Source organism: Plasmodium knowlesi (assembly GCF_000006355.2).
Source record: "Plasmodium knowlesi strain H genome assembly, chromosome: 8".
NCBI classification, from domain to species: Eukaryota; Apicomplexa; class Aconoidasida; order Haemosporida; family Plasmodiidae; genus Plasmodium; species Plasmodium knowlesi.
In genome coordinates, this window is record NC_011909.2 from 410,715 (window position 1) to 424,430 (window position 13,716).

General features: G+C 36.9%; 4 protein-coding genes and 1 pseudogene across 4 annotated transcripts, besides 1 other annotated feature; 3 read left to right on the forward strand and 2 right to left on the reverse strand.

The window, feature by feature from the left end:
- The first annotated feature begins 644 nt into the window (after nt 1-644).
- PKNH_0808800 lies at nt 645-2,035 on the forward strand (annotated as a pseudogene).
- Nucleotides 645-2,035: a sequence feature (conserved Plasmodium protein, unknown function, pseudogene).
- A 1,165-nt stretch (nt 2,036-3,200) lies between these two features.
- Nucleotides 3,201-5,495, forward strand: PKNH_0808900 (ribonuclease, putative; the record flags this gene model as incomplete). The annotated part of the gene is made up of 1 exon (XM_002258693.1): nt 3,201-5,495. One exon carries the CDS (start codon nt 3,201-3,203, stop codon nt 5,493-5,495), a length of 2,295 nt encoding a protein of 764 aa, XP_002258729.1.
- Nucleotides 5,496-5,883: 388 nt separating this feature from the next.
- On the reverse strand, nt 5,884-7,623 carry PKNH_0809000 (conserved Plasmodium protein, unknown function; the record flags this gene model as incomplete). Its single annotated transcript, XM_002258694.1, has 1 exon — nt 5,884-7,623. One exon carries the CDS (start codon nt 7,621-7,623, stop codon nt 5,884-5,886), a length of 1,740 nt encoding a protein of 579 aa, XP_002258730.1.
- Nucleotides 7,624-9,350: 1,727 nt separating this feature from the next.
- PKNH_0809100 (uncharacterized protein) lies at nt 9,351-10,412 on the forward strand (the record flags this gene model as incomplete). Its single annotated transcript, XM_002258695.1, has 1 exon — nt 9,351-10,412. The coding sequence occupies one exon, from the start codon at nt 9,351-9,353 to the stop codon at nt 10,410-10,412; it is 1,062 nt and encodes a 353-aa protein (XP_002258731.1).
- A 660-nt stretch (nt 10,413-11,072) lies between these two features.
- Nucleotides 11,073-12,956, reverse strand: PKNH_0809200 (metalloprotease, putative; the record flags this gene model as incomplete). The annotated part of the gene is made up of 4 exons (XM_002258696.1): nt 11,073-11,212; nt 11,574-12,294; nt 12,490-12,594; nt 12,843-12,956. 4 exons carry the CDS (start codon nt 12,954-12,956, stop codon nt 11,073-11,075), a joined length of 1,080 nt encoding a protein of 359 aa, XP_002258732.1.
- Nucleotides 12,957-13,716: the final 760 nt, after the last annotated feature.

Genomic DNA, 13,716 nt, shown 5'->3' on the forward strand with positions numbered 1-13,716 from the left:
ACAAATTTGCTCACTTAATTTTTAATTAACTTTTTTGTCCTGTTAAAATTTGCTCTTAACTATGTCACACTTTTTTTTTTTTTTTTTTTTTTTTTTTTGAATAGCCTCAAATTTGGAGGAATAAAACGCGTATGTTGTTGTTCATTTATTTTTGATTGCCTTTTTTTTTTTTTTTTTTTTTTTTTTCATGTAGCGCTTTTAAGATTGAATGCATCTTTTCACGCATCCTTCTCACCCCGCACGTGCATTGTGCATGTCTGTACATACATATATGTGCAAGCGTGTTCACGTGGCATGTTCTCGTGTTTCTCTCCACGGTTCTGTATTTACAGTTACCAAGGGTGCACCACGAGAACAGACGTATAAAATGGAAGGGAAATTCTTCGAATTAACCTCTTTTGAGCACTTCTGTGCCTTCTCCCCATGAGCATAATTAAATTCCCCCATAAGTGTTCTACCATTGAAGACACGCTAAACGGAAGGGAGGTTACAGTGGCGACACCATCTAAAAGAGTATATAAGAGCAGCTGCATATTAGCGTGTCTATGCCGCTGATACATTGGTGAATAGTAAAAATATGTACACTCATAAGGACATACACATTTAAGGGCTTCCCCTCTATGCAAACGTAAAAAATTGGCAGAATGCAACGAAAAAAAAAAAAAAAAGGATTAATCTATTGTGTGTCGAATAAGCTATATGAAACGTATTCTATCTATGCACATCCCCTTTCCCTTTTTTTTCGTGTTGAAGACACTGTCAAAATTGAGCTCCACAAAATTAGGAGAGACGATTTTTTAAAAAATTTGTTGTGCAGACTTTTCTTCCTTCCAAAAATATCACGTAACTAAGAATACATATTTGTTCATCAAGGGAAACACAATTTTGCATAATTGTAAAAATGGTATTAACTTGTACCATTCTAGTTACTATTTCTTTCACTTTGCTCACTTTGTAAAAAATGATAAAATGATTGAAATTGTTGGTTCCTTTAAAAATGAAAAGATCAAATTTACCTTTGGGGAGTCTATTCCTGAATTACTATCAATTGGGGGTGACCAGAAATATGTCTATATGCCCTTCGGATTTTATAAAGTTAAGAAATGCAAAAGGAGTCAGACAAAGGGGAATGTCATTGGGGTGGACGCCCTCTGTTATAATAACGGCAGTATAGAGCTTATTCTTAACAGGCTAGGAACTAAATCATTTTATGAAGGTGCAGTGAAGAAGGAAGAACAAGTAGGCAAGGCTGAACCATCTAAGACAAACACCAACTGGAATAAGCCCACGCCGAAAATAAATTTGTTTTTACGGAAAATTTACGCAAGGAGGGAAAATTCTAAAAGGTATCATGATGGGGACAAGAATAATTCTTGTCAATTAGATCTATTAATGCTGCTGTTTAATGAACTCGTGGCAGAAAGGCAAAAGGAAAAAAATAGTTTTTTTCATCCCTGAAGCGGATTCACAAAGGAGGGTGTAGTTTACGCTGATACTGTGCTAATAAGTTATATTGCAAAAAAACATACACAGAGAAATACGTCAAAACCGTCTACCACTTTTCCAGGCATATCTGATACAACACTCTAAATGTAACACTGCTTAACCCCCTTGATAAAAAGTCTTCTCCTTAGTTACCCCATACTTATATTTTTATTTCAAGATTCAGAAATTTGCAACTTGTGTGCGAAAAAGATGACCACTATAGGAGAACTCACGCGAGGTAGAAAAAAAAAAAAAAGACATAAAAAATGGTCTCCCAAAAATTACAAAGCGATACTAAAAAATGCCTTCCTACTTCTTCTTGCCATCTTAATGGCAACTATTTGGATATTTTTAAATAGAAAAAAATGCAAAATGAAAGATGAAAAAAAATCTGAGCTGGGCTGAAAAAAGACTAGCCGAAATACATGTAGCGTACAAGAACAAAATAAAAACAAATTTGGGCTCAAAAATAGAAGACATTAAGAATGAAGATTTAATAAATCTTATCGCTCATAATAAGGCGAATCTAATCATTGTTTGTCAACCGTAGCGCCCGCTCGGGGAGAGTTGTTGGTAGTGGTCATTTTTCATGTCAAGCTGGAAAATTTATGTGAAAAGGTTCCTCCTCTGTCTACAGCGCTTAAGGTATAAAAAAGGTATATATTTCGCGTTACTGCGTTTCTCCCGCTCAATTTTTTTGTTCTTTCTTGATACTTTTCCTCCCATATAGTTTGTCACCTGATGTCATTGCTTCACGGGTTAAGGACGGAGAATGTATACATAGTTATACATATGGATATATATACATATTATCCTTTTTTTTTTTTTTTTTTTTTTTCTCATTTGATGTTTTAGAACGTAGGTGTTGTCGCATACGCAGGAACAAGAAGCATGTCTGTGTTGAAACGTGCTCGCATTGACGTGGCTTACATAATATACATATAAAAAATGACAATTCGAATATGCGGAAATTTTCGACATACAAAACTGTGTTCCTTTTAAATTCGTTTTTGCAATTCAATTGGCCAAGCAATGAATCCAGAGGCACGATTAATATTCGGCTTTATTTTTTTGTAACTCCCCTGCAACGGTGATTGAATTCGCTTTTTTTTCTCTCCTTCCAAAAAAATTTAAAATGCAAATTAGTGAAATTGTTATATAATGGTATGGAAAAAAAAAAAAAAAAAATTATCAATTTTTTTTTTTTTTTTACAAGATGTAGCCATTTCATCATCCTTCCCTCCCCATGCGTGTAAATTCGTACAAATGCACAACTTAAAGGATGAACACTTTTAGCTGATGTGTTGACTAAAACTATTGGATAAAATTTAGCAACAATATGTTCTTTCAAATGACCCACATAAGAAATTCTTTGGATCCAAACAAGTAGAGAAAAAAAGTGTACAAAAACGTAACTTTGGGGTGGATTACAGACTGTTCGAAGGGGCCTCCAGGGAACTAACATAAAAAAAAAGCGCCACAGTGGAAACGCACAAAGGCGCTTTCAAAAGTGGACCATGTTCCTGTAAAAGTGAGCTGTACCATGTGCGTACCTCCCTGCGTACGCCGGTGTAGACAGAAGATCTTAAACAGAAACGCAGGGAAGCCACAGTAGTTGTTTCCTTTTCCTCCCCCCCTTAGTGAAAAAAAGTCGGACGAAAAAAATTCCATCATCCTTGAGATATAAGTCCTCTCCCCCACCCCCCCTGCCAAAAATGTTCGACTCCTTCAAAGTGACCAAATTATGCGACCATGAAAGCGTCAGCAGCCACCTAATAACGATCGGGTCATTTAACATTCTTTGTGATCTACCTTTGAACCCAAAGGAAATATTAAATTTTAAGAAAAGCACAATAAGGTGCAACAATGTAGATGAAGACAAGTCGGAAGAGAATAAATACATACGGATAACGAATCTGGAGACAGAAGCTCTATCGAATAAATTATTATTAGATATAAGTAGAGTGCCGATAAAAATTCACATCATTTTAATTTCGTGCAGTGAATGTTTTATGGGGTTACCAATATTTTGCAAATATTTCGACATATCAGACACGCACATAGTTTGCACAAAATTCACCTTCACCTTTGGATTAAGCGCGGTCGAGAATTTACAGACAAAGGAAAATTATTTGCCTCCGTGGAATGAAGAAGATGATCAGAAGGGGCACCTTAGCAAGGAGCATTCGACTAATGACCATTTCAGCAGTGACCATTTCAATAGAGATGAATACTTGGATTTAAAATTAAGCTTCAGAAATTCTCTGCATTTATTATCATATAAAGAAAAAATAAAATTCCAACAAAATGATGAAATTGTGTGTATTACTCCCTACAGTAGTGGCCACTCCGTAGGCAGTTGCAACTTTCTTATTAATACGAACCTTTTGAATTTATGCATTATTAACAAAAGTTGCTATAATGTTAAAAGGTATCCCTCTCCGCTAGATTTGGCATGCCTGGAAAAGGCAGACTTTGTTCTCTTTACCGCATATTCCAGGGGGAATACAGGTGCGGAGGAGCCGTCTGAGAGGCGGAATGCGCCAACCGAAGGAGATCCAAAAGGGGAGTCTCCAAGCAGGAGCCTGGCCAGCGAACGAACCAAGGAAAGAATAAACATGTGCATCGAAAAGAACTACAAAGATAGTCTAAACAAGATATGCTCCATCGTCCTACGCACGATCAAAAGTAAGGGGTGTGTACTTATCCCCGTGGATCTCCACTTTCTGTACTTCCTGGAGTTAATCGAGCTAATAGGCGTAGTGATCAGCAAGTATTTAGCCAAAGAAGAACAAGTACTAATATTCACCATAATAGGAAACATCAGCAATGTGATTCACCAAGCAGATCTATGTGCCGAATGGGTAGAAGAATCGAGGAAAAAAAAATGTAGCAAAGTATCCAACCCACAGGGACCCTTTTCTATTGATATTATGATAAAAAATAATCGATTAATTACAGGAAATGATATAAATGATGTAACAAAATTGTTTAGATACCCATGTGTATGTTTTGTCCAAGATTCATCTTTACGATTTTTTGAATCTTCCACCTTATTAGAAAAGTGGGCCATGGAAGAAAACAATTCACTTCTCCTAATCGATCCCTACTACGACCCTGTGTCAGTGTTGGATCCTTTCCACATTTACCTTAAAAAAATAAATGTCTTTTTTTGCCCCATTTCTTGGGATCTAAATGAGTCAGATATTTGGGAAATTATAAACAACAACCCGAATAAAAAATGTGTGTATCTACTCCCACATCGATTGGAAGGGGGGCGTAGTTCACTGAAGATGAGCAGCCAAGTGGACAGCACACATGTAGGGGAAAAAAGCAGCTACAATGTTGGAGAAAAAATCGGGGAAGAAGAAAATTACAATAAAAGGAGAAAGAACTCTCCATACGGAAACTACGCAAATGGAAATCCACATGGAGATGTAAACCCAAACGATATCATCTACATTTACCCACTACTCACGAGGGAAATAATTTATGACACATTCTCTCATGTGGGTAAAAACTTGCACCCCGTCCCCTTTACTGTTGATGGAACAAACAATTTGAAAAAAATATTAACAAAGATAGATAACCTCCATTGCGCGAAGGTCAGATGCTCATATAATAGTACTACCTTCGGGGATTATATAAAGGAAGGTCAAATGGAAATATGCAAATCGGCTTCACAGAGCAGGGAAGTAGATAATAAAAAAACAGATAATAAATGGCTGAGGGGAAAGGGTGTGAATCTGATGTTTGGATCCATACGTGAAGAAGATTTTCTTCATAATTTACTCCAGCTTGGTTATAGCAAAGATGATTTAGTAGTAAACCATCCAGAGAGAAGCACCCCCGACGTGCAGACTGAAAAATACTTGTGGAGCATTACCATTAATTCAATTAACTCCAAAGTGATATGCTACACAAAGTACGACATCGAGGTCATCAGCAGCCATGCGAAGCTGCGTCAACAGGTTAAGGATATTCTCCAGAAATCCACAACCACGCTATGATTCTCCGGTGAGAAGGAATACTTAATAATAATGGAGGAATAATAAAGGTGCCCATTATGGTTGCACTTACTATCATAAATTTGGCTATTCATTTTTGTGCGCAGTGACAAATTCATGCCGTGCCCCCTGGTGGATCTTCATTTTTGGACATCCTGTAACAATTCACGTTATATCTATTGTATCCCGCTTCCGTACCACCCTTTTGTGCGCCGATCCCATTTGGGCCAAGTGCGCTTGGCACGTTTATCCCAGTGGGTGCGTTTTTTTTTTTTTTTTTTTCGTAATGATATCTCAACTTCGTGCCAATTTCGTCGCATCCTTGTTAAAGGTCAGACAAAAATGTATCAAAAAACTGCTACAATCTGAGCACAACTTTGATGCCATTTCGTCAGAACTTGCGCTTCCAGTTTCTGCGGTTGGCATGAAAATTTCCCCATATCTGACCCTGCAGAGGCACGCGCTTGAGGTACCCAGGGGGGTGCTTCTCCATCTTGTCCCTCCTCTGCTTAAAGTAGAGGTAATACTCGTCGGGGATGTTTTCCATGTCGTTGTGAATGCCCTCAATTTTCAAAAGGGCATTTTCTGCCAAGGAGGCCACATACTTGGTTTTGAAGAAGCCTCCTTGGTCAAACGCCTGAGAAGTCAGCTTCCCATTATTGTAATATTGACTAAACACATTATCTGATTTTATTTTCATAACATTTGTTTTTGAATCAATTTTCACATGAACATTTGGAAGAACATAACCGGCCAATTTTCTTTCATATGGGATGTTGTCTTGTTCCAGTTGCCCCAACTCCATTATACTGACCGTTCCTACTTCTTGCACTACATAGCGCACATATATTTTAGCATTAATGAATACTTCTTTTATTTGTTCAAGGTAATTTACATTAATTCCCGGCATTATTTCATTTCCGTTAAGGAGGATAATCCTCACTTGAGATGCCTTCTTTTGGATAAAATCCATTTTCGTTCCAACATCGATATCGGAGTTTTTAAAAAAAGAAAGGAAATCGTGAATTAAATAATTATTACAGACAAGAATATTTATGGACTTCTTCATATGGAATAATTCTTCAAATAAATTCATGCCATCAATAAAATCAAAATCAACATCAATATCTGTGAAGTCTTTTTTAATTAGCAAATTGTGAACTGAAAAATTGTTTTCCTTACTTTTCATATGTTCTTTAAACCAATCCATATAGCTATTATAATTTAATGTTTTCTTTTTACTCGCTTCGGGGAAAGTAACAACTGCGCCGGAAAATAACAGGCTAAAGAGAACATCAAAATAAGCTATATTGTTTGCTGGCATACACATCAAGGCGATGTTATTATCTTTTCCCCAATTGAAGAAGTTTGATAAATGCATGGATTGGTTGAAAATGCAGGTTGATAAAAACTGTATGCTTTTGTCGCACTCGTTTTCTTTCGATAAATATAAATGGAAGGAAGAAGGAGAATCACTTTGTCTGGAAATCATCTCCTTGGCGACAGAATTATTTGTACCAACTTCTCCGTTGAAATATTTCTCCTTCACTTCTTTTAACTCTTCCCGAATTCCCCCATTAGTCCAATGTTCATCCTTCTTCAGGTCATACATAAACTTATAACCAAAATTTTCCCGCCCTTCTTTCAGATCGTCCAAATACTCCTCATGCGATAAGACATCTGGCCTGTCGTAACATATTAAAAAAGGAATTTGCAAATTAAGAGTAATTTCTTCGATAAAATGTTTGTAAAAAGGATGGCAAAGAATTAAGTCGATGTTATTTTCTGCTATGTAAAAGGAATATCGTTGCTTTATCTGCTTTGACTTTTTTACAGGTGTTGGGATGGACACATAATGGTAATTGTTCATCAAAACGCAAAATTGAAAAATCACTTGAGAGTAACATGGGGGGAAAAGACAGCCTACTCTTTTTCCTCCACTATTTGACCATCCGTGAAGCCCAAAATAATCGTTTACATAGTATGCAAGTTTTTTATTCATTAAAAAAACTTCACTAAAGAATTGGTTGGAAGAGACTAGACAGTTGTTTGTGTAAATGTTAAATGGACTGCTCATTAAACTTCTTATTGTGCTGAAGGGTCTCCTTCGGCGTAACCAATGGGGTCCCATTTTGATATACATATTGTTTACTGCCGCTTGCTGTACAATGGGATGTTCTTCATCAATTTTGTCTATGCATATATAGGTCTTCCCCTTATACTCTTATGTCTCATTCGTTTCTGCTAACCAGCAGCCAATCTTCCACTTAAATTCCCAATTGAGGGGACCACCACAATCTCCTGCAGGGCTAAACCAAATCTTTGCTCTGTTAAAATAAAATTCTCTGAAAATACGCCTCACACGTTAAAGTAACGATAATCTCTCTGCTGCATATTTTTTTTTTTTTTTTTTTTTTTTGGAGGGGGGGGCTTCCAATATTTGGCCCTCATTTATATCCACACAGATATGCACTTATGCAGTTATGCCTTCCTGAAATGCCACATCACTCATTAAGTGCCATCCGTTAGAACGATAAAACTGGGTATCCCTTCTTCTGGAAGGATAAAATGTATGCCCCCACGATGGTACTCCCGTTTAAAAATCTATTCCTACACATAGGATCATATGAGTGCGTGGAGTGAAGTTTCTCTCCCTCCCATTGACATGCACATCTAGACATCTGGTTGTCTAAATAAGTACCATCTGAGGGTGACGAATGGGGAGATATTCACATATTGACAGCCGCGATAGTGTCGAAAGGTACCCACTCTTAAGGCTTAAAATTCTGGGATATACGAGTCAAGCAACGCATACCTGAAGACAGGCTCATAACGTGAATACATACATGCATACATACGTAGGTGCATACGTTCTCTACGTACATGTTGAGTTGGCTTCTCTGTAAGTTATAAACACGAAAACAAGTATTCACCTAGGCTGTGCTATCCCTGTAGTGGCACTTGGGCCAAGGATGGTGAAGAGGAAAGTTTTTTCAATTTTGTTTTCCTCCCCCTTGGATATGCCCATTACGCGAAAAATTTCGAAAGGTCAAACACATCCTTTGTCATACATTTGGAGTGATATGTACAAAGTGCTCTTTTTCTAGGCGTTCCACTATGCATGTGAATATACGCACAATTGCTGCGGACACTTTTCTGGGAGAAAAATGCTAATGGATCCTTCGCGAACACATGACACATAGTCCACTTGCACAAAAAGTTGAGAAGTGCATCTTGCAGTGGAATGCTCCTCCTTTGTGGGATACGATTACTGTGACAAAATGTACCCACGTTGCAAAATAACTCTTGGATTTTTTTTTTTTTTTTTTTTTTTTTTTTTTTCATAGGGTCAATTTTTTTCTGAGAAAGGAATCACCACAAATACAACGTGTTCAAGCGAATCAGTTTTTTTTTTTTTTTTTTTTTTTTTTTTTGGAGATTAATTTCGAATAAGAGCACACAAGTTGGTGACGTTCTTCCTTAATCATTCTCCACACGACTTAGTGTTTTACGTACGTATGCATGTACCAAATTGTATGCGCTAAATTGGGTACCAAAAATGGGCGAAGGTGATTCGGAGGGGAAACTCTTTAGTACGCTCTGCAGTGACCGCTGAGTTAATATACACAACAAGGCAGTTTTACATACTTGCCTCATTTTTCAGAACCTTATAAATCTTCGCGTGTGGAAAAACTTCTCCCCAGAAATATGGCCTCAAGTTAAAGAACAAGCTAAGTGACTGTCCCAGTTGTGTTCTTTTAAAAGTAACTAAAGGGGCCGCTGTGTTATGCCGCTCTTACACTATACAGAAAAGCAGAAAAAGAAAAATATATATATATATATATATACAATAATAAAATGGGGAGGAAGAAGCGAAAAATAAATATCGAACTGAAGCCCTTTTGCTACTACTGTGACAGAGAATTCGATGATGAGAAGGTCCTCATCCAGCATCAGAAAGCGAAACATTTTAAATGTTTGCAATGCAATAGAAGACTAGACGTAGCTAGCGGGTTAGTAGTCCACATGATGCAGGTACATAAAACCAATTTAAAAACGGTACCCAATGCTTTGCCCAAAAGAAACGATCCAGAAGTTATCATAAGAGGAATGGATGGAGTTCCAGCTGAAATAATTGAAGAAAATTTAAATAAATTAAAACAAAAATTAGGAGATAAAAATATTAAAAGACAACAGAGAGTAAACTGGGCACAAGTCGCCATGGCACCTACCATGGAACAATTTATGCAGCAAGCTCAGATGGGCAATTTCTCTTTCCCAGGATTTAATTCTCCATTATTACCAACAAGTAACTTATTACCAAATGGTCCCTTAGATCCGAAGAAAAAAAACATCCCTCCTATGCCTTTATTTTTACCGAACAACTTTAATATGATGCAGCCACCACCTTTAGGTGCTAATATGTATCCGCCAGTTAATCAACATAGTGGTACTATGTCTAATATTCCCCCTCCTCATTTGCCATCCAATATGACCCCACCTAAGACTCCCTCGTCTGGCCCACCAGGATTTCCACCAAACATTCCAACACTTCCTCCTGGTTCCGCTCAGAAATATCCACCCAACATAAATTTCCCAGGATCTGCATTTCCACAAAATTTATCTCCAAATATGTTCCAGCCATCACCCCATTCGATGTATATGCCACCTGGTCTTGGCCAACCACCAGTCCCTCCTTCAGCCCCACCTATGATGCCGCCCCTAATTCCACCATCTGCACCACCAGGGATGACCCCGCACACACCTCTAAACACAACTGATGTAGACCCAACAAAATCGGGCACGAAAAACTCAAACAATGATGTTAATAATAAACATGGAGAAATAACCAACCAGGAGCAATCCCACAGTGAAGACGCGAATGAAAACCCGAATGAAAGGGACTCTGTGAAAGGATAAATTTGTAGGGAAATAGGGAAAAGTGAAAAACCATTAGTAAATTCGGAATGAAGAATTTGGGCCCTTTGTCCAGTCCACACAATTCTCAATGAGTACGTTACTTAAAATTCGAATTATCATGCCGCAGCTATTCTTTTGCCCAACCTTGGTACTCCCCAACGTTACTTTTGCGTAGAGCAGAAATTTTCTTATTAGGAAAAAATATTTGCCAACTCCATCTCCACACAGTATGTTACATGAAAGAAAAAAAAAAATTTCTTTCTTCATCTATCTCTTCCAATTTGAACAAATAAATTAACGAACAAATTTTCAAATTTTGTAAAAGGAATCAGTTTGGAGAGGTTTCCAAAAGTTAATTCGAAATGGTGTACCAAATTTTGCAAGCTGGGGAACAAATAAAAAATACAAAAAAAAAAAAAAAAGAAAAAAAGAAAAAAAAAAAAAAGCAGATACACGCTTGTGCACACAGATTATATGTATGTGCGTGTAGGTAGGTAATTACGTGCCTGCTAGTCAGTCTACCCCTGCACATTAATGACACCCATCTCCATTTAGCACACACACAATCTGAACATCATACAGCTAGCTATTCAAAATGATATGCGCCATGGGGGGACTTCTCTCTCATGGCAAGTATGTCATCCCCATATTTCTAACCGTCTAATCGAGAATTATAACTTTTCTTTTTTTGCCCTTCCTGATACCCACATTATCCGAAACGGTCGAGTCATTTTCGTTTTCAGGATGTTTCATACCGCTGCAATCTCGTTTGACCTTTACAATGTGCACGCAGTCGCTGCCTGGTGAAGGGGAAAAAAAAAATATAAATATACACAAAAAATAGGCAACCTGTTGAGAAGAATCTACAAATCAGTTGCACTGACAAAGCTTCCTAAATGTAATAAGCATTCCTATATTTCCTCTCATCTAATTCGTGTAAATTTTTCCGTGATACACAATTCTTTTTTTTTTTTTTTTTTTTTTTTTTTTCGCTACATGGGGAAAAATATATCCTTCATCTTTTCCCCTGTCCAAATGGTGCATAAGGAAAAATCACTAATTTTGCCCACTTGGCTCATTTTGCTCCTTTCCCCCTCGATGAATTAACATGGTACACATTTCACGGTGCCTCCATAAATATTAGTTTAAGGTTGCCATTACCGTTGTTTTTAGGTGTGGCTCCTATGTTATCGGGTAATGTTATAACTTTGTCTCCACTCCACTGTTCAAAAGCTGCTTGTCTCTTATTTCGCTTAGCTCCTGGTATGTTCAATGATTTCTTATACACATCCTGCTCTGGTACATGTGTCTGTTTCTCCTCCTTTATACAATCCTCACTCGAAATGAAGACATTCTTATTCCTTGTTTGCAACGAATTTGATGATTTAAAATCATTTTTTGTGTTCTGTGAAGTTTTCGCATTTTCCCCATCATCATGGTTTGTCGAATCCATCAAGCAGTCTATCACAATTGTATCATTCGAAATGGAACAAATTTTATCATCACGTTCTTTTCGATTTTTAAATAAATTATTATACTGCTCTGGTGTTAAGCAACTTTCAAGGGACATATTTAATATTTCCCCATCCTTGTTCATAAAATTATTTAGTAGTCTCATTTCAGCAGCCTGTGCTGCCATAAATTTGGGGCTACCATTACATATACGGAAATCACTTCCTCCTGTTTTTTTCCCTCCATTGATTTGATTTCCTGCTTTCCCAAAAGTGTATAATTTATTATACTCTAACACTAGTTTGTCTAAGAGTTCGTAAAAGGATCTGTCATGGCCGCTGTGCACAATGTGCGCTAGTTCGTGCAGCAGCGTCCCCATGATATCGTTGAAGTGAAATAACTCTCCTCCTCTTTTTTTCCGAATCCTTATCTGAAAAGGTGCACACACATGTACAAAGGGGGTGGGTACACAATTATGTATCTGTGCACCACTTATACATATATATATATATATATATATTTATATTTATTTATTTATTTATTTATTTATTTATAGATAAGCAGAAGAGGGAGTCCTGGACCATTCTTCTGTGCGAATGCAACAAACGGTCAGCGGACAATGTACCTTAATTTCTGATTTAGCCACAATGTTTAGCCCTAGCAGATTAGGACTCCGGGGTAAAAATTCAGACAATAACTCAACCGAAAAGCGCATCTTCCTCATAATTGGCTGCAAAAAAAGAGGGGGAGAAATATAGAAACGGCGTAAGGGGTAACATACACCCCCACGAATTAATTGCACTGATGGCGATAACAAATCTGAAAAATTATCTGAGAGACCATTTCGATGCGTCTTGCAGCTCCCACATTAACATTTCCTATTGTGTGCTCCATTTTTGTGCACATCCTTTTAGTTAGCTACCACTCAGTTTTTCACCTTTCAGTGGATGTGTTTTTTTTTTTTTTTTTTCCTCTTACCATGACCTGGTCGGCTGCCCGGGTCAACACCGCTTTTGCCTTTTTATCATTTTCGTTTAAAACTTTAATTTTATGAAATTTGTATTTTACATCATCTAAGTTTTTAACGTTCATGACTTAGGGAAGCTTCGTGAAGGCAGTTTCTCATTCTTTTTACTTTCTTCAATTTTGCAAAATAAAACAAAAACAAAAACATGAACAAATGTTCTTATTTGCCAAGTTCATCACGCAGATGTTTATTACAATTACTTTTTAAATTAATCAGGTAAATATTTCATCATTAAAACCTCACCCTCACATCTTTTTTTTTTTTTTTTTTTTTTTTTTTCTTTTTCTTTTTTTTTCCTTCATTTCTACCTTTTTGCTATGGTGAACATGCAGCAATGGGAAGAATGAGTACTATCCATTTTTTTACATGTTCATGTGCCTTTTATATTTGCATTACCACGTTACGTTAGAGGAAAATTTAATAAATATCATTTTAAACAACTTGGCGCATATAGATGTTCACCTTTTGCAAATGTTAAATTGTTCTGCCGTTTACACATGAGTCCAATTTTTCTTTCCTCGGTATAGCGCACAAAAGTGAACCCTAAGGAACGTTTTTGTTTACCCCCCGAATTAATTAAACAATCCACACTGCGCAAACCCCGGGATGCTTAAAATGTGCGAACTTATTTTTCAAAATAATCTGCACTTTTAATATGAAAAAAAAAAAAAAAAAATCCCTTTCATGCGGCAACATTTTTAAGTAGGGTGTCTATTTCGAGATTGTGCAGAAAAAAAGAAAAAGTATCCATGTTTTAAATTTTTGTCATGCCTGAGTAATAGCATAAAACGATTTAATGAATTTACGAGAGGAAAAACTTATACT